This window comes from Nannobrachium achirus, assembly GCF_963921795.1.
Source record: "Nannobrachium achirus genome assembly, chromosome: 1".
In the NCBI taxonomy this organism is placed as follows: Eukaryota; Metazoa; Chordata; class Actinopteri; order Myctophiformes; family Myctophidae; genus Nannobrachium; species Nannobrachium achirus.
Genome location: NC_137810.1, coordinates 38,329,944 through 38,349,605, shown reverse-complemented (window position 1 = coordinate 38,349,605; position 19,662 = coordinate 38,329,944). Strand labels below are relative to the sequence as shown.

Genomic DNA, 19,662 nt, shown 5'->3' with positions numbered 1-19,662 from the left:
CTCCCACACACCAGGTGGGGCTAATGATTATCAGTGACACAAATGTATTTAAAGACATTGTTCTCCTGTTTCCTGTCATACTGAAGAAGACCTTAGGGGTCGAAACGTCTATATTTTTTGCTGTTTTGCTAAATAAAAATTGGAGCTACAGAGAAAGTGAGTGCGAGCTAAATTTATTATAATCACATTTTTATCGTAATATTGCAACAAAAACAAAACTCCATGGTGTTAGTAATCAATAGAAAAAAATTGTTTTGAGGGTGAATTATTCCTTTAAGGCCTTAACACCTGTGGTCTCTGTACTGACAGCACTTGGAAGTAGTGGTGTCCACCCACCCACGCCTATTTATTTAGTATGTTTTGTCCTCTCCCTCTAGTCCTTTTGTAATGTGCAAGCACTGGGCAACAGAAGCCTGCTTTAAGTAAGTCCTGTTTTGGTAGAGTAGAAAGAAGAATGAGCAATTTGTTGTAACTTTATTGTTTGTCAGGTTAGCGGTTTAAGTATGCCTTTAAGGATGTGAGTTTGAGGCACATTTTAAATTCTACAAGGTCAACTTTTAGTTCTCACTTGTATCTTCCATGCTTCTGTGGTACGAGAGCTCTTTCAGTGGTTTGTAAGCGCAAGGTTCGGGGTTCAAGACCACCATTAGACACATTTTCACATAACCACTCTCCATCTAAATTCCACAAAGTAAAGTATTTTGTTCTCACTTGCATCTTCCATTCTTCTGTTGCACAAGAGCGCTGTCAGTGGTTTCTAAGCAGAAGAGTGCTCTATGCAAACAACACCACACTTCCATTTCATTAGAAAACCTTTCCTGCCAATTAAAAAAAACAAAAACCCTGCTGATTCAAAAACTAAAACAAACTATGTTCTTGATAATATATTTGGGCGTCCATTTTATAGTCCTTTGTTTCCAAACATGCCAATGATCAGACATAAAAATATCAAAAACAGATTTATTATTTCTTCCCTGCAAACCATTGGAGCGGCACGGTTCCTAAACGTTCCCTTTTAAATGAGCTGTGTTTAATGGGTAGCCCTAGAGTGCACACAGCTGTGACAGCTTAGAGCAAGCTAAATTACAACCACAGCAGAGCACAGAAAACAAACACAGCGTATTTCTGACACACACAAAGGAGAAATAATGCTTAATGTATATGTCACCGGATGTTAGAGAAACAGGACGGCCGAGAAACGGAGCACTCGCGGTGCCGCACGGGGCGGAACAAGCGGTCGCCCACAACAACGTCCTCCAGGCGGAGCCCATCGATTGTCCACGACATTGCAAGCGGCGCGAAGGCCAGCGGACCTTGGTCCTGCTCTTCGCCGTGGCCGCGAAGAGCGGGCCAGGGCCGCGCGGCCGGCGGAGCGCCGCGCGAGTTACGAAGCCGTGGTGAATGCAATCGTTATATTTATGCCCAGGCCGTAAGGCCTGGGCAAGCCCAAGATAAACGCTCATAGTAAGCTAATGGCTAAGCTAATGGCTAAGCTAATGGCTAAACACCGCCCAGCTAGGCTAGTAAATAAAGAAAGGGAGTCGCAAACGAGTGACGTCAGCGCCTGCACTAGTGAATGGCTGTCTATGGGCTGTCGTCGCCATCTGGTGGTGATTAGTGTGTGGTGAACGAAACAAGCGCTCTTACAATGAACGTCCTGAGTTACCCAAACATACTGTAACATATACATCATTGTGTGCTGGTGTTGTTGTACACCGATAATAGACAACTTTTGAGCTGTTAGATGAGCCATGGCGTACGAGTATAAATCATGCTCCAGTGATATGTGAAGACTGAAAAGTAGACATCATCACCTGGAGATTACATTGCTGTCTCGGACTTCAATTTGATTGACAATGTGCAATAATAATAATAATAATAGTTACCTATGTCCTCCAGAGGGGGAAATTCTGTATTTTCAGCCCAACCCAGCTGATTCGCTGCCCACAAGGAGCATGTGAGCAATTAGGCGTTAGTCTTGCTCAGGGACACACAACGACATTGCTACCCTGGCCAGGAATCAAACCAGGGACAACCAGGGGTTCTGGTTCCCCAGGCCATTCAGCTATAATAATGCCACAGACAGCAATTGTATACAAGTAATTATTCACTGTAAATAGATACAAACATTAATAAAAACATAAGCAGTACCGGTTCGTAGTAAGTCATAATTTGTCCATTTAGAAAAATGCAGGGTTAGTTTCTCCTGCCTAGATTTGCAAAAGAAAGCAACATTATTTGGAAATTCTGTTTTAGAGTTCACAGATTGATGACACAAGCGAACACTTGGAGGTCATCTTCATGGTGACATGTAAACACGATGCACATGGCCTTGTCACACCCACTCCCTGGGGTTCCGTAGTGCTTCCAACATCTCAGCCTCTGGGGTACCTTTGGCAGGCTCATGCATGTACTCCCACCTGGGGATAAACAGAGCTTGGTTAGCAAGTGCACGCACGCGCACACGCACGCACGCACGCATGCACGCACACACACACACCTAATTACTGATGTACAGCCACAGGCATACTTTTTGCTTACCTGGCAGTAAGGGGGAGGGACATGAGGATGCTCTCAATTCTGGAGCCAGGGGTTGCCAGGCCAAACTTCACACCTCTGTCGTAAACCAAGTTGAACTCCACGTACCTAAAACATACGTACACACAGACACTCAGGGGAATCTTTAAGGGGTTTGAGGGATGTGTAATGACATGACATTTTAAGTACTCTCTCCATCACCTCCCACTCTCTCTCCCATACAATTTGAACTTATTGACACACTCACACTTAATTTCACTTGGAAGTGTCACTTTTTCAGCAAAGAGTCAAATTTTACTGTTAGTCGGAGGCCTTAGGGTTTTTTCGTTCTAATCAGTCTAAAAGCGCCAAATTTTGCACAGATGTAGCTCAGGGCATGCTCTAATGATTTCGCTAGGGCGCCCGAGTCGGCGACCTTCGGGGTCGCCACAGCGGCCAAATCAAGTTGGGCTCCCATCGACTTTCTATAGGAAAATACCCCGAAAAACATTTTTTTTTCTGGGTATTTAAGTAGGATGTGAGGGGTCTAACTAGGGGTTTGTCATGATGCTGAATCCATTGCAAGCATTTGTTTTGCACAAAAAACATTCCTTGGGCTAAAAATGGCCCCAGAAAACGATGGTTTAGTGATGAAAAGTGACGACTCAACACTTTTCATCACTTTTTTCACACTTTTGTGGGCGTTTTCTGGGGCCATTTCTAGCCCAAGGAATGTTTTAGTTCAAAACAAATGCTTGCAATGGATTCAGCATCATGACAAACCCCTAGTTAGACCCCTCACATCCTACTTAAATACCCAGGGTATTTCCCTCCTGTATAGAAAGACGATGGGAGCCCAACTTGATTTGGCCGCTGTGGCGACCCCAAAGGTCGCAAACTCGGGGGCCCTAGCTAAATCATTAGAGCATGCCCTGGGCTACATCTGTGCAAAATTTGGCGCTTTTAGAGTTTTAGACTGATTAGCACGAAATTACCATTCTATCTCCCTAACGCCCCCGACTATATAGAACCATCATTGTCAAGTGGTGTAACTGGGTTGTGTCAATTGGTGTAACCAGTGTTTTTCACAAGAATATGATAATATACAGGAAAATAGTGGAATAATGAAACGTGGGATAAAACATAATCCTCTACTGCAGTGTAATAAACAATTTTTACATACTGTAATTTTTCAAAGATATAGAAGAAAGGATTTCTCAGCATTATGTCCCGCTCAATGCAACAAAAATGCCCAAAAAATACATCTAGAGATAATGCTAATAAAACCAATTTTCATTTGATATTTCAAAATAAAGTAAAACATTTTATGAGAACACTTTCATTCATTTGGATAAAATATGAAATATTTATCATTCTTATGTAGTTACAACATTTTACATTTTCAAGTGCATTCTGTAATTAACATTGTACATTAAAATTGTGCAAAGCCACACACACACACACACACACACACACACACACACACACACACACACACACACACAGGGTGTGCCTCACTCACCTGCCTCGTCGAACCTGCTGCCAGTCTTTCTCCTCGTCAGTGAAGGGGTCAGTGAGGTGTTTGTACACGATGGGTAGGTAGCATGGCACCACGGTGCGGGCACAGCTCTTGACAAAACTAAAGACCTCCTCCTCATCAGGCGAATCTAGGTCATCGAAGAAGATACCACCTATACCTCGCGTCTCTCCTCGATGGCGAATGTAGAAGTATCTGTCACACCTGGAGAAGAACAGAAAAGAACATGTTACACAGTCATCCATGTTCATTTAACTCAAGAGTGTACATGACTTGTAGGGTCCATCAATGTGTTTCAAATCTGACCACCAGAGGGTGCTAGGAGGCAAGGAGGTCCTGCAACTTCACTACATTACATAGCCTGCATTGCCTCCCAAAAAGAACAGACTTGCAGGTTATCATTGCATCACGATGCAAGGTGTGTGGAAACCTTGTAGATTTGTTTATTTTGTCAAGAAAGCAACACCGTTGTGAGTATAAATTAATAAGATTAAACTTTAAATGTAATTATTTGATTGGAAATTTGCAAGGAAACATCTGTGATAATATACATTTAAAGTTCCATCTTAGTTAATAAATGATCTTACATACAAAAAGACGCATTGTCCACATTGTGCTTTGCCTGGCCATCATGACTCCACGACAGCTGTCAATCTCAAAGACACCTGACTTCTTAATTGGAGGGCAATTTCTTTATTTATTATTCAGCACCACTGTTATGTGTTACTCCATCCTAGGGGAAACACTGACATGTACCAACCTCCTGGTTCACCTCGAAACCACCTTGAAAATGTGTCCCTACAACACTTTACAGAGTATATCTGACGCTATACTAAAATACGACATGAGCCTGAAGCATTTCAGTATGTAATAGAATACCTTGTGAAAGTATTAATATGCCTGCATTCCTGGGAATGATAGTACAATGTGAGACTTTGCAGCACTTGTGTGTCCACAACCTACAGTATGGTATCATATTTGTCCCGCTGACATACTTTGTGACAGTATTACGCTCAGGATATTACAGGGATAGTTCACCCCCAAAATTACCTTTTTCCCCCCGATCGATTACTCTCCCCATGGAGACTTGAATTCATGGATATTACTTTGTTTTTATCGCATTCCTAAACTAATAATTTTAGGAGACTCTTTTTGTCTCCATAGGGAACAAAGCAGGCTCTTTGTGTCTCCATAGGGAACCACTGCTGGTCATCAAATTATTGGTTTGGGAATGGGACAAAAACAGGGGGGTTCAGTGTTTGACTATGAACATGTTTATAGGAGGAATCAACTTCAAGTTAGCATTACCAGATTACAAATTAATTAATTAATTAACCAGAGACACAAATCCATCTGAGGTCAATTAACTTTCTTTTGTCCGAGTACACCATACATTTTATGGTGCATCACAAGGTTATGCAAGATAACATCCCACCCTCCCTTTCATTGGTGCACTTACAGGGTCTTTCACCTCATGAACTCTGACTAAACAGTTATTCTGCAGTTGCAGATGATAGGGAGCGACTTGCCCTTATCATATTCAAACAGTAAGGATACGCCCACTGCTATGAAACACAGACACATGTGCACACTTAAACCACAGATATACTTCATTTGTATTATCCAATGTGCATTACATCCATTCTTTCATACACAGAGGATGGAGCTAACCATGTGTATTACATTCAGTCTTTCATACACAGAGGAGGGAGGCAACCATGCAAGGCACCAACCTGCTCATTGGGAGCAGTTAGGGTGGGGTTCAGTATCTTGCTCAAGGACACTTCCGAAACGAAACCAGGAGGAGCCAGGGATCGAACAGAGAACCGTCCGGTTCCTGGTGGCTCCTGAGCCACTGGTGTCCTAGCACACACATGAAATGAGCCATTTGGTGGACACTTTCACCCCAAGCTTTTTATAGTACCATAACAATACATACTTTATACAGGACCAATAAGGCATGCTTGGTGCGCACACTCTTGCATGCACACACGCACAAAAACACAGACATGCGTAGCTTGCACATGCACATACACACATCTGGAGAGTAAGTCCGTACCATTTTTTGAAGTCAGGGTAGTACCGTGGATGGTGCTTGTCACAGGCTTCCTTCAGCGTGTTGTGGAAGTGAAAGGCATCGTCATTATTAATGAAGACTGGAGTGAGATCTGTGCCTCCACCAAACCACCACAGTTTAGAGCCTGACACAAGAAAGCAGAGGACAAGGGTTCATTCATGTAATCAATAGTGTCACTGACACCAAGACACAACCACTACTGACGTCATGGCTTGACAATCACACACTCACCATCTTCCTCATCAATCTCAAAGTATCTGTAGTTGAAGTGCACTGTGGGAATGTGTGGGTTCTTGGGATGGATTACAGAGCTCACCCCCATGGCAATGAATGGCAGCTTACCTGGGGCAGAGTGCAGGAAAACACATGGTAAATGGTAAATGCTCATCATTTCTAGAATTACTTAATCCAAGGTTTTACAATGTGCCGTTAACGTTTACACACCAACAGCAGAGGCTACTATGCCAGGCACCAGCGTTGCTCATCGGGAGTAGTTTCAGTAGCCTATTTTATTTTAGATATGTTATAGGCTTTTCTGCCTTTATTAATAGTATACAGCAGGGGTTCCCAAACCTTTTTGGCTCAGGGCACCCCTATAAATACTTTTTTCATCTGAGGCACCCCTACATTATAGCCTATTGATATTTGTCACTCCCAGCACCTTATATTTATAGCAAATTTTAGCGACTATGTTGTGAGGGAAAGGTTGCGATAATAGCCATTTTGGTTAGAACTGACTGGAAATAACTTTGTACTTCAAGTTTAAAGTTTATGATGTTTTTTTAAGTGTCCAATTCAATTCCAAATAATATCAAATTATCTCGCGGCACCCCTGGACTGCCGTCACGACACCCCAGGGTGCCCCGTCACCCACTTCGAAAACCCCTGGTATACAGGAGAGGCTGCATTAGAGCCTATATGTGGTATTCACCTTAACCACCATGCCACCGGTGCAACTGAAGCCTTTTTGTTTCATAAATATGAATCAAAAAGCAGTTCAGTGTCTTGCTCGAGGACACAACACCACAAGAAGCCGGAATCAAACCAGGAAACTTAAAAGTTCCCAGAAGACCATTACCACCTGAGCCATTGTTGCAAGCACCACCTGGTTTGCAGCTACTGGGTCGGAAACATGACAAGCCAATAGCTCATGCAAGACTCTTTAAGATATTTATTTAGCTATTGCTCTTATTCAAAGTGACAATAACTCACTTTGAATATATAAGCCTGAGCAGGTCTAAGCTGGACAGTACTGTATACTGATATACAATATGGTGATATGAGACTGTCTGTCTGTGATTTCAGTTATACAGTAGTCATGTCATGATAGCTTAAATGTTACTCTATAATGAATATTGATTTGAGTAGACTTACCATCTTTCCCTTTGAGAACCTTCCCTCTGCTCCTCATCTGCTTGGCAGCCTCCTCAGTCAAGTGTCCAAACACCATGGACACGTTGACCCCCGCCTTCTCAAACACCTTACCATCCTGCATCACACAGCTGATTCCTCCACCGCCTGATACACACAAAACATGCACACAACATAAGATAGGGACACATTGACAAAACAATGACGGTGACATCAGTCTGTAGAAATTAGCAGCACAGTGGCAAGTGTGATCTTCAGGAGGTGTTAATTCAAAGGACTCTTTGTGTGACTAGAGTAATCTTTATTTGGATATTTAGGTCTAACATGCAACGTCCTACTATAAACGCCCCAAAATATCTGTCACGGCTGACTTCAAACTCAGTGTGTGTGCTTCGCAGAGGTGCCCGGCATCGAGTCTGTCGGACTGGCAGAGATCTGGGTTGCCCAGAGCCACCAAGGCTGACCGCAATGCCAACTTGATTTCAACTAACTGTGCATATCGCAGAGAACCTTCGGGGGAGATGCGTTGAGTGGGAAGTTGGTCAGATCACCAAAAATATTGATAAAACCAAAGATAAATCCCCATATATAGAGTACGCTGATGTCATCATGGTCATCGATTGGCCTAGAATCCATATTTGGGCATGCCCAGCAATTCCCCTCCACAGTAGGCATTGTTCAATAGTGTAATTACAGTCACAGGATATTTTAAAAAAATGTACAGGTAAACGCAGCTGAAGTAATAATAATAACTTTATTTGTGTGTGTGTGTGTGTGTGTGTGTGTGTGTGTGTGTGTGTGTGTGTGTGTGTGTGTGTGTGTGTGTGTGTGTGTGTGTGTGTGTGTGTGTGTGTGTTTCATTTAGGCGTTTCTGTGTCATGTCAGCATGAAATTAAATGTACATACATCATGCTACACCCGGTAGCACATAAATGAAAAATACATTGTTCAATTTCCTTCAGCTCTGATTAGCCGTAAAAATTTAAACGTTGGGGGTTCTAAACTATCAGAAACAGATTTAGCATCATAACCAGCATCAACCAATTTGTTGAATCGCTCTGTAACATCGTTTACTCCAGTTTGGAGATGCGATGCCCACCCGCGCAAAGCCAAGGGTGGGCATCTAGCCCCATATAGAACCTCACCCTCGACTGGCGAGCTAAGAACAGCCCGCCAGCGGATGGAGAAGGAAGGGTATTGCTACAGTCCGGAGCCGCTCTTGAGCGGAGGGTGAGATTCTACATGATGGGGCTAGTGGGCATCGCATCTCGTGTGCCAAATGACACGACACACCCCCGGCAGGCCCCCCACCCCAGTGTGTGCTTATATTATACTCGCCTTCCTCCCTCTGCCATCGGTCCACCTTGAACGTCCCGCCGTCCGCCTTCTCCAGAGCTCTGCAGAAGTCGGATTGCGTCTCCATGATGAGCATCTCCATCCTGGTGCTCATCTCCGCTCTCCTCTCCAGCAGCACGCTGACGTCGGTCACGGGGGGAGACATGAAGCCCTTGCACCTCTCCACAATGTCCCCCTCTTCCTCCACGGCCAGCTGAGGGACCACCGACGCCATCTCTGCCCGCTGGATGATGTGACTCGCACTGGCCACGAACCCCACGGCTGCGGCTCCGGCGGCGAGCAGCAGGGCTCCCCGCTTGGCTCGGCCCGGGGCAGAGGAGCCTGCCGTCCCATGGGACATGAACCTGACCCCGGTGGCCCTGGAGAACCACCGCGTCCCCGGTAGAGAACCCACCGCTGACGGGCTGTGAGGGCAGCAGAGCGCCGCGGTGTTGTTATTATTAGCGGCTCCTTTTAAAGGCGAAATAAAACATTTTCTCGCGGTTGTCGTCCGAAGCGTCCTGTTCACGGAGTAAAGCGCGACGGTAGCCATTAGTAAAAAGACCTGCTGGCTGCTGCGCTCAGCGTGCTTAATGGGAAGAACACGCAGTTATGATAATTTTACTAAAGTCAGTCATCTAAAAACTGTCATACTGTAAGTTGACGTACGTGCTGCTAGGTGCGTGCTAGGTCGGGGGGGAGTGTCCTTTCTGAGAAACAGTCCGAGGAGACATGGGAAATGTAGTTCTTCGGCGCTCATAGCGCGCCTAGCTCACAGCACCAGTGGCCCACGAATAAACATCAACACCCAGAAGGCCACGCGTGGCTCTGACGTCACATCTATACAGCTAGTGACCTGAGCGTGACCATGAGCGTGACCGACAGCGGCGTGTGCGCGTGTGTGGTTTGGGCGTGCGTGTGCGTGAGCGCGCGAGTGTGTAACCCCATATGCGCATGTGCACGACGATAAGGCGTGTTGTAGGTCGCCATGACAACGTCTATTAAAGCCTTTAGGGCAGCAGACAGAGAAAGAAGTGGATTAGGTTGATCATGGGCTGCAGATGACGGATAGTTGAACATGTAGGACATTAATAAGGTGCAACTCGTCTCCAGACAACCTTCTTGAAGACATTGTTCACTTCTTTGAAGCAAGAAGAGGAAGAAGACAGAATAATTTCAGTGGTAGGTTGTTGTGGTCACATTCATTCCCGACCCGATAAACACTTTGCTACAGCTGTTGTACCATGATGAATATTGTTCAGTTTCATTAGCTATATTTTAAAGACGAACAATCCAGTGTGACGCAGCTGTTTTTTTTTATTCTCACAGTTTAGACGTTTACTTTTGTAGCCTGTGTAGTTTGTTGATGTGATGTCCTTACATCAGTCGATTATCAAGTTGTGCACACTAAATGACTCACTTTTGTCACTGATATTTACATGTATATGGTATACATAATTAGAGAGCCCTAGGAAGGTAAACAATTATGAATAAATGTTTGAAACAAAGCAATACCGCGCGTCTGTGGGATATTACATAGCCTGTTACTTTACGCTGAACTATTACCTTTTGACCAGGAGAGGGCAACGAATAACAAAAACTCACACGCAACCCCACTCAATCCTGTATTTCAGTGGTTCTCAAACTTCTTCATGTCAAATCAAGTGCCAAATTTTGATAGCTATGCATTTTGTAATAGTGTTGTAATGATTTTAAAGCAAAATTTTGTAACATGGATGAAATGTTAAAAGTTAATAAAAATAATTGAAAAAAATAAATAAAAAAAATCAAGTGCCAAATTGACACTTATTAGCCCACGGACCCCCATAAGAGAAGGTTTTTACAGCTCTAAATATAGCAGTGATTCTCAACAATTCTCAACCCCCAGGGCCAGTTTGACATGCGTTAAGCTACGGACCCCCATTTAATGGCATTTCTATCTCTGAAACCCCACTTTATACAGTAAAATAATGTTAATTTAACTCTCCTATTTATCATTTAGATTGGGGAGTCGGGATCCATTCCCACAGGAACTCCCTCAAGGTCCTTGAGGAACTCCCTCAAGGACTTTTAGAACCAATGCTGTAATTTCACTCCTTGGCTTGCATCCAAATAAAGGTACACATTAGTTACACATTGTTTTGTGGCTCTGTTTTGTATAAGATGAGGAAATATTAAAATACTAAATGCATTTATTTGTTTATTTATGTATGTATTATCTTTATAATTAAATGCTAACTGACATGTCTTTATAGCAATTTGGTTGAAGTCTAGTGTCTACATCAGTAGAGACCAATCCAGGCTTCATTGAGGGGGGTCCAAATGGACCCTTACATGTCTGTAACTGGGGGTGTACAAATGGAAACAAACTGACCCTTTGCCAGGGTTGTTAGGGTTACTTTTAAAAAGGAATCCCCTACAGTTACAAGTTACTTGCAAAGAAAATGTAGTCAGTAACGTAATCTGATTATCACAATTTAAAAAGTAACTACTAGTTACTTTCAGTTACTTTTGGATTCTTTTTTAGCAAAACTCTCTTTAATTAAATAAATCAAGTTTTACCATTGATAACTAGACAAGAATATTGAGCCTATGAAAGTAGGAAAAGGTCAACAGAATTTTACTTAAACAAAGTGGCAGTACTTTATGCTGATTCGACTTGATTATTTTATTGTTTGGTGTTATAACTATTTTGTAAAATTGATTGAGGGCAAGGGGAGAATGTAATCCAGCATGTAACCCCCATCATTCAGATCCGTTACTGTAATCCAGATTACACATTTTAAAATGTAACCTGAGACTTTACAATTTACCTGTTTTTTGTAATCTGATTACGTAATCCCGTTACATGTAATCCGTTACTTAACAACCCTGCCCTTTGCTTTCCATTTGTACTCTCTCAGAGACAGCGGTAACTTTTATACAGTTAATATTGACCATATAAAAACACCTACATATTTTAGTTCATGTGAAATACATGTATGTCATTCTTTTCCCAGTGGTCCAAGATGAGTCAGGCTGTGAGTACAGAGAACCAGGAGGAGTACGAGGATGACTTTGAGAAGGACCTTGATTGGCTGATTAGTGAGGAGGAGGGTCAGACTGAGGACCAGGTGAGCACCACCTGCTTATTGGACTTATTTTAACTTCCATATTTGATGCACCAACACCTCCTTAATTCAACAACTTTAAAAAATATATTTTTATTTTATTTTTTTAATATTACCTTGTATTATATAATTATGTTAGCACATTTCTGCAGAATAGGTGAGTCCCACCAGCATTTCATTTTGTTCTTGTACATAAGTGACAAATAAAACATAACATTTAATTCCTTTATTTACTAATTTTAGACTCATGCCCACTCGATATTTACTAAATGTTTCCTCCACACAGCTGGAACCTGTAATAACCTTATAATTTATAATGGATGGAAGGGAAAGAGAACCAACAAATAGGTACTTTAGCTTTCCCTTAAATTGTTGAAAGATACATTGAATTACTGTAACACAATCTTATTTATTGGTATGTCACTCATAGAACCCAATAGTTTGCCAAATAGCACTTCAATGTAGCCAGTTCGCAGATAAACTGTCTACCTGCAGTGAAGATGAGTAGCCAATGGGTCCATGACCCTGACCTTGTGAAAGTGTGATAGAGAGAGTTGAGTAACCCAACGCTGGCATGTTCCACGGTCCCACCGTCTGCATAGGAAACCTGCTCAAGTGACACCGCCGTGCATACTTTCTCTGTGCCGGGGAAAAGATATCAATAGGATACATTATTGATAGACTTGAATATGCACACTTAATACTTAATTCATGCTTAGCTGCGCTGTGCTGATAATAGCCGATCTACAAGCTCGCAACATAGATTGGCTATTATGACATCGACACACAAATAAGTAGAAATCAGACTTCCGTCATCACGTCTGTAGCTTAAGTATCAACAGTGACTTGGAGTTGCTTGGAAATGTATTGCAATAACGTGGAAGTCTGACTCCCCCCTCCTCATTGCGAGATGGTTCTCAGAAATAATCAGTTGTGTTCCTCTTGAGAAGATGACTTATCTTCTGTGAAATGGGTTTGACACATTTTTGAATATTTAGCAACCTTATTTAGATTGTATGAAACATTGTCACTATCAGATATTTAGGTTGTTATCTACAGCTATCTCAGTCTAGATCTATTATTTCTTGAAGCTACTTAATGATACAGTAGATTGGTCTCTTCTTGTCGTTCCTTTTTTCTTTTCTTTTTTGTACCTTTATTTTTTATCATGTTTTATCTGTCCTATCCTTTATGTATGTTGGTTTGTATGTAGGGAGGGGGGATGTGTGGGGCTGTATGTATGAAAAATAATAATAATAATAAGTTGGAAATGAACAAACCTGCCCACCAATGATGTCACTGGTAGGCATGTTTCTGAACTGTCCAAAGCCCTCCTCTGAGACACTGAATATACAGAAACTTTAGTTACCGGTACTTGTAAAAGTGGGTGAAAATTGTTTTCGTGCATAGTTCCCATCGTATCGTTATGCTAACTTTCCAGTAATAGAAGCTTACAGTTTCTATAATTCCCCATCAATGATGTCGGGTTTTGTCCACAGCCAGCCCTCCTCTACAAAAATGGTACCATATTGTACTAATTAGTGAGGACCAATTACATGAAGATAGGTTGAAAATGGGTGAAGTCGTCCTTCATGTTCTTCGTTACTGTCAACCACTAAGGGTTTAAATAGCTGTTCCCTACTTTGTCACCGCAGGGCCCTGACTATGAGGAAATCGAGAGCGAAATAGACAAGGAGCTGCTGGAAGAGGACAAGGACGAGCGAGGGAGGAAGGAGAAGGAGAAGAAGAAGAAAAGCCAGAAGGCAGGGAAAGGAAAGAAGGCATCAAAGGAGCTGGAAGTAATGGAGGAAGAAGAGAGGTGGCCCTCACCTATGGAGCCTCTGGAATGCGACTTGGAAGGAGACGTCCCGGTAGGCCCTGTCACAATTATTACATGATCGCCTGACCGCAATTATTACATTCATATGTTATAAATTCAGCCATTGATGTTCATATATTTTCAAACCTTTTCAAAAGTAATGGAAATAGCATGGATCTATGAGCTTGCACACATTGCAATGTGTTTTGAGCTTCTAGATCTTCTTTTCCCACTGTTTTTAAATAATTATGAAAATATAAAATGAATCAATATGGCCTATTTAGGCTATAGTACATTATTTATTTTGATTATAGGTATTGGTCATTGTCAGTCATTTGTTTCTGTGTTTCTGTATTTAAACTGTCCTGTACAATCTTTCTCAGCCCACGGCTCCGCCCCCTCCCCTGGCGCCGGACGACGAGGAGGTGGACGAGGAGAAGAAATACATCCTGGACAAGATCCAGCAGGCCAACCGGGAGCTGCAGGACCAGGAGGCTCCGGACGCATCCCGCCACATCAGGCTGCACTTCAAAGACAACCTGGTGGACCTGGTGGTTCCTCCCCTGGAGTACGAGCGAGGCGGAACGCCTGCCGGTGCCAAGGCGGAAGGACGGGAGCGCAGCAGCGGCGCAGAGAGGGCCAACGGTACGGAGGCAGAGAACGAGGTGTCAGGGAAGTTGTCTGAGCTGAAGATCTCCCCGCGGCAGGGAGGGGCGGCAGGAGGAGGAGGGCCAATCAGGGCGAAGGCGGAGGCAGAGGGAAGCAGCCAAGCGGGGCACGGAGGAGGAAAGGAAGGAAGAGTCCTGGTAGAAAAGGACGGCAAGTTTGAACTGGTCAGTCTGAAGGAGATGGAGAGCCAAGGCCTGCTGCCTCCGCTGGCAAACCATCCCACCGAGACCTCCTTCTCCTCACCTCGCCCTCAGGAGCCCATGTTGAGCCCCAATAATAAGACCCCTGCCTTCTCCTCCTCCGCCTCCCCTCAGCAGGGCGTCCCAGCACCCAGGCCTCCGGCCAAGCCGCGGAACCGACCCAACTCAGCCAGTCACGGTCAGAGGGACGGCCACAGGAGGAGCGCTAACCGCAGGGTGCAGTCGGCCACCGGAGCCCCCTGCCAGGCCACCTACACCCTGTCCCCACAGCAGAAGGAACTGCTGCAAAGGTCACAGGAGAGGAAAGAGAGGCTGGCCAAAGAGGTAGGAACTGATGGAAGTCAGTGATCTAGAAATGAACCAAAAGGTGAGAAAATAATGGATTCCAGATGCGTTAATATAATGTATATTGTTAAGCTGTCAAGTCACCATGAACCAAAGCTACATTACTTGCCATTAGTTGAAAATGGTCTATTGTTGTACTTTTCATGCCATGGTAATGTGTTAGCTTCTCCCTTCTTCTCCCCGCCAGGCAGAGCAAAAGAAACGAGAGGAAGAGGAGGAGAAGCGTCAGGAAAACGAGGTGGCATTTCGGGCCTGGTTGATACGGAAAAGAGAGCAGTTTCAGGAGGAGAGGCGGATCCACCGAGCACAGGAGATGGAGAGAATGAACAGTAGCAAGGTACAGTATAAGACTGAAGAGTTTTTTTGTACACCATAATATGCAGCTTTGTAATATGCCGTTTTCTGACTGTAGGCCTATATTGTTGAGATTAGTTTTTATGATATTATCACTATTTTGTCTTTTATGACAAAATCATGTGCAATTTCCATTTCAATGGCATAGAATAACCTTTACCCCATAGAATTGAATGAAATTAGTTAATACATTTTGGCATATATTTTAAAATATAAATCACAATGCGTCGCGGTGACTGTTCATGGCATACAGGATAGTATGTTGTTTTTTTTCTTCTTCTTTTTCTTGTTTCTTTTTTTGATTGTACAGAATATATTGATATATTTTTACACGGTCCCCCCAACGGCTATCCACTGCTGCTACAAAACCTAAATGCAAGGTTAGGGTAACGGCCTGGGGACAGAACTGTAAAACCTGTTGTGTTCCTTTCCCCACAGCAGAGAGACGCCAGTGACCCAGAAGTGGCCTTCAGGTCGTGGCTGCAGAGGAAGCAGGAGCAGCAGCAGAGGGACAGGCAGATGGAGGAGATGAGGAGGCTGGAGCAGGAGGGAGGAGGCATCTACTTACACAACCCTGTGGAGTCCGACAGGGCCTTCAGAACGTGAGTCAGTGGTGGGAAAAGTACTCACATTCTTTACTCAAGTAAAAGTACCAATACTGCATTATGTAAATACTAAAGTCCGGAATTCAAAATGTACTTACAAAAGTAAAAGTACAAAATGTTTGAAAATAGCAGATATACAGCTCACAACGCGGAATGCGCTGTGATGCGACGCGTTGTGAGATTGTAGATCGGCTATTTTCAAATAGCCAATGTTTATCTATCTTTTATAATATTATAATAATGTATATCTGCAAAGTAACTAGTAACTAAAGTTTTCAAATAAATGTAGTGGAGTGAATGTAATGGAGTACAATATTTGGATCCGAGATGTAGTGGAGTAAAAGTATTGTAATTGGATATACTCAAGTACAAATTTTTACATTACTTAAAGGGATATTCCACTTTCAAAAAACGTTTTGTCATTGTATGGTCTAATCAGGCTTGTATGAACACCCTGAACAGTTTTTAATTTTCTTCATTCAATATTTAGATATTTGATGTAAATGTTATCAGGCCCTCCAGGCTCGGGGCCTCTCCCCACACTCATTGTAACTTCAAACTCCATTTTAACCATGATAGATTCATTAAAAACACCCATTATTTTTTCTGGTGACTCATACTACCCTCCTAATACGTGAGCAGGCCGTGTTTTTTCCATAACGTTTTTCATGTATTTTTAATATATTTTTATTGTGTTTAATTTTTTCCATTTTCCCAAAGAATTATTAAAACTACATGAAAAACGTTATGGAAAAAACACGGCCTGCTCACGTATTAGGATGGTAGTATGAGTCACCAGAAAAAATAATGGGTGTTTCTAATGAATCTATCGTGGTTAAAATGGAGTTTGAAGTTACAATGAGTGTGTGTGGGGAGAGGCCCTGAGCCTGGAGGGCCAGATAACATTTACATCAAATATTTAAATACTGAATGAAGAAAATTAAAAACTGTTCAGGGTGTTCATACAAGCCTGATTAGACCATACAATGACAAAACGTTTTTTTGAAAGTGGAATATCCCTTTAAAGGAGTAGTTCACCACTTGTCAACTTGTCTTCATATAATAGGTCCTCACTAATGTTCATGATAAAATATCACAATTTTTTTCTACTCAGTCCAAGTCTCCTAGGAGAGCTGTGGGAAGTTCAGAATCCATCGTCTTGTGACATCATCATTTTCCAACAAAAAAAATGTAATCAATATTTTTGAAAGAAATATTTAGATTTTTAATATCGCGAGAACAATGGCTTCCACTTTAAAATTGCAACTTTTCAGGAATAGAAAGCCTGCAGTTTCTATAAGCTGGATTGGTAATCGATGATGTCACAAGACTATGGGTTTCTGACCTGCCCACAGCCCTCCTCTGAGAAAGAAAAAAAAAGAAAAAAAAAAGAAAAGCTATTTTTGAGTGAGGACCAATTATATGAACATAGGTTGAAAAGTGGTGGAGTGCCCCTTTAAGTAAATGTACTTTGTTACCACTGGTCAGGAGCTGAGGATTGATAGCTTAACCCTTTTTAGACCGGAGGCAGATTCTATGCATGCCTTCTAAATCTCTAGTTCTCTTCATTTTCAAGACTTTCAAAACTGCTCAAAAATAGCAGATGTACAAGCTCGCAGAGTGGCACGAAGCGCCAAGCTGTGATCTTGTATATCTGCTATTCACACATTGTCAACCGTATCTTTCATATACAATTGATCCTCACCAATTCTCATTTTAAGATGGCACCATTTCCGCCTACCCACTAATAAAAATGTTGCTAGTATTAAAGCCGACAATTGCCATAGCAGCTATCTTAAAAGAAACAAAACAACACATAAATCACACACAACTTGTAAACTATTATACAGTTCTGTTTGTTCAAAGAGAAGGGTCTTATCTTCCGACCTGGAGGTATAGTGCACAGATAAGATCAATCACTGATTTCAAGAAAGAATATATTTGAAATAGCTCTTCAGTCATGTTCATGTTTTGCCAGTTCAGAAAACGTCAATGGCAAAATCGATGGGGAGGACCAATAGCAAGATATAAAAGAAGAAAAATGCTATTCTTCAAGTGCAGATCAGTAATTCAGCAAGTGACATGCACTATAAATTATGTTTTATATGACATGCCGTGATCGAACCACTCATCGTTACTTTTTCCCTCTCATTATCTTCCATCATCTTTTGAATGTCACTCCTCCATCATCCTTGCTCAGACCAAACCCTTTTACAAGCCATTCATTCATATTAGGGAATTTAAGCAAGGACGGCTACGGCAGTCCACTCCAGTAACCGGAAATGGATCAGTGCTTGATAGATAAACCTGCTTGCCATCACAGCCCATCCTACTCTGGCAGAAACTAACTTTCCACGTAGTGTCTACACCATCATGAACAAGTGCTGCATAGACGCGTCACTAAGCGATTTTGACTGCTACGGCGATAGCGTCATAGCAGCTGTACTTGGTCCTGAAAACTGTCCTGGCTTATATTCCCTACTATCTGTTCCTCTCCCTCCCAGGTGGCTTAAGAGGAAGCGGGCAGAGAAGCGCGCCGAGCAGCAGGCGGCTCGAGAGCGCTCCCGCAGGCTGGTGCTGGATGAGCGGCGGGCGCGGCGTACGCAGGACCTGCTGTGTGCCGTCAACGACATGAAGCCTTTCAGGTTCTCTGAACACCTGGCATACCGCTTCTGAACCCGCCGCTCACAGCACGCCTTTCAGGCGGCCGTCGTGGGACTACGAGACCAGGATAGATCACATCTCCACACTGAAGTTTAGGGTTGGGATCCTTTAGGGTTTTAACGATTCCCTCTTAACGGTGCAAACCCTTATAGGGGGTTCCAAATGGACCCCGACAGGTCTGTAACTCTGATAGTGTTCAAATGGAACCAAATGGACCCTCACAGGTCCATTTGGTTCGATTTGAACACTCTCAGAGTTATGGTGGTCCTTGAGATTTTTAAAGTTTGAGAACCACCGGGGAAGTCCACATACCAGCTCAAAAAAGGTTCCAGAAACTGTTTCAAATGTGATGGAAACGATTCCTGTTCCTCAGTGTTTCATCTGGTTCCGGATCCCAACCCTGCTGAAGTTGTGATCCATCATCACCTCACACAGAAGTCATAATATTACTGACAATCCTTTTTGCTGCTACAAATATCATAATACAACGGGTATATACAGTACACGAAAAACTTTTTTTGTTGTCGTTTTATCAGTGTGAATGTAGCTGGGTTAATGAAATGATCCAAAGATCAATGAGGTTACTGTGGATACATTGTTTTGTTTTTATGGAGTGTTTTTTTTTTTTTTTTAACAAGCTTTAATACTTTCTGTAGGGGCAGATGCACTTTACACTGTTAAATGGAGCTCATCACTTTACAGTCTGGACATGAGGAATTGAGGATCATACCCTTCTTATGACCATATGCCTTTTCATAGTCTGTATCAATAAGTGTTTTGTAACAGCTAGCAGACCTGGGACAAATACAGCCGTTTGTGCAAATCCGGAGCATTTTTATTATGTCTCTGCTTGGTGTATCATGTAAGAGTGTATTGCCAAAAATGGCAATAGAAAGTAAGTAAAAAAAAAAGAAACCTTAACACCATGTTGACTGTTGTAAACCCTGCCTGATTCTCTGAAACTGAATTTGCAACTACTACTCTGGTTGAATCGATACAGTACAGTAGGTTACATCAGTTGTAGTTGTATGGACACGTTCTTCTTATTAAGGTGGATAC

At 42.7% G+C, this 19,662-nt stretch overlaps 2 protein-coding genes across 4 annotated transcripts; one reads left to right on the top strand and one right to left on the bottom strand.

Annotated features, from left to right (window-relative positions):
• Window positions 1–770: 770 nt before the first annotated feature.
• cpox (coproporphyrinogen oxidase) lies at window positions 771–9,493 on the bottom strand. 3 transcript variants are annotated; one of them, XR_013961809.1, is made up of 8 exons: window positions 8,841–9,493; window positions 7,506–7,649; window positions 6,363–6,473; window positions 6,114–6,255; window positions 4,040–4,258; window positions 2,542–2,646; window positions 1,677–2,420; window positions 771–1,151 (listed from the first exon to the last, which is right to left on the bottom strand). XR_013961809.1 is itself a non-coding variant. In XM_080721135.1 (7 exons), exons 1-7 carry the CDS (start codon window positions 9,388–9,390, stop codon window positions 2,336–2,338), a joined length of 1,356 nt encoding a protein of 451 aa, XP_080577261.1. In that variant the 5' UTR covers window positions 9,391–9,493; the 3' UTR covers window positions 771–2,335. The 3 variants fall into 3 exon arrangements, 2 of the variants coding, with proteins under 2 accessions (XP_080577261.1, XP_080577262.1); XM_080721135.1 differs by having other exon boundaries at window positions 771–2,420; XM_080721136.1 differs by lacking the exon at window positions 771–1,151 and having other exon boundaries at window positions 2,362–2,420; window positions 2,531–2,646.
• A 2,352-nt stretch (window positions 9,494–11,845) lies between these two features.
• On the top strand, window positions 11,846–18,615 carry ccdc181 (coiled-coil domain containing 181; the record flags this gene model as incomplete). The annotated part of the gene is made up of 6 exons (XM_080728810.1): window positions 11,846–11,950; window positions 13,603–13,818; window positions 14,150–14,959; window positions 15,168–15,317; window positions 15,776–15,936; window positions 18,444–18,615. The coding sequence occupies 6 exons, from the start codon at window positions 11,846–11,848 to the stop codon at window positions 18,613–18,615; spliced, it is 1,614 nt and encodes a 537-aa protein (XP_080584936.1).
• Between the last annotated feature and the right edge of the window lie 1,047 nt (window positions 18,616–19,662).

Bases quoted from the DNA above. Each gene is read 5' to 3' on its own strand.
- cpox (XM_080721135.1), bottom strand. From the start codon at position 9,390: ATGGCTACCGTCGCGCTTTACTCCGTGAACAGGACGCTTCGGACGACA. The intron at 6,474-7,505 runs GTAAGTCTACTC...ACTCTGCCCCAG, and splicing joins GGTTCTCAAAGGGAAAGATG to GTAAGCTGCCATTCATTGCC. The intron at 6,256-6,362 runs GTGAGTGTGTGA...TTCTTGTGTCAG, and splicing joins TGAGATTGATGAGGAAGATG to GCTCTAAACTGTGGTGGTTT.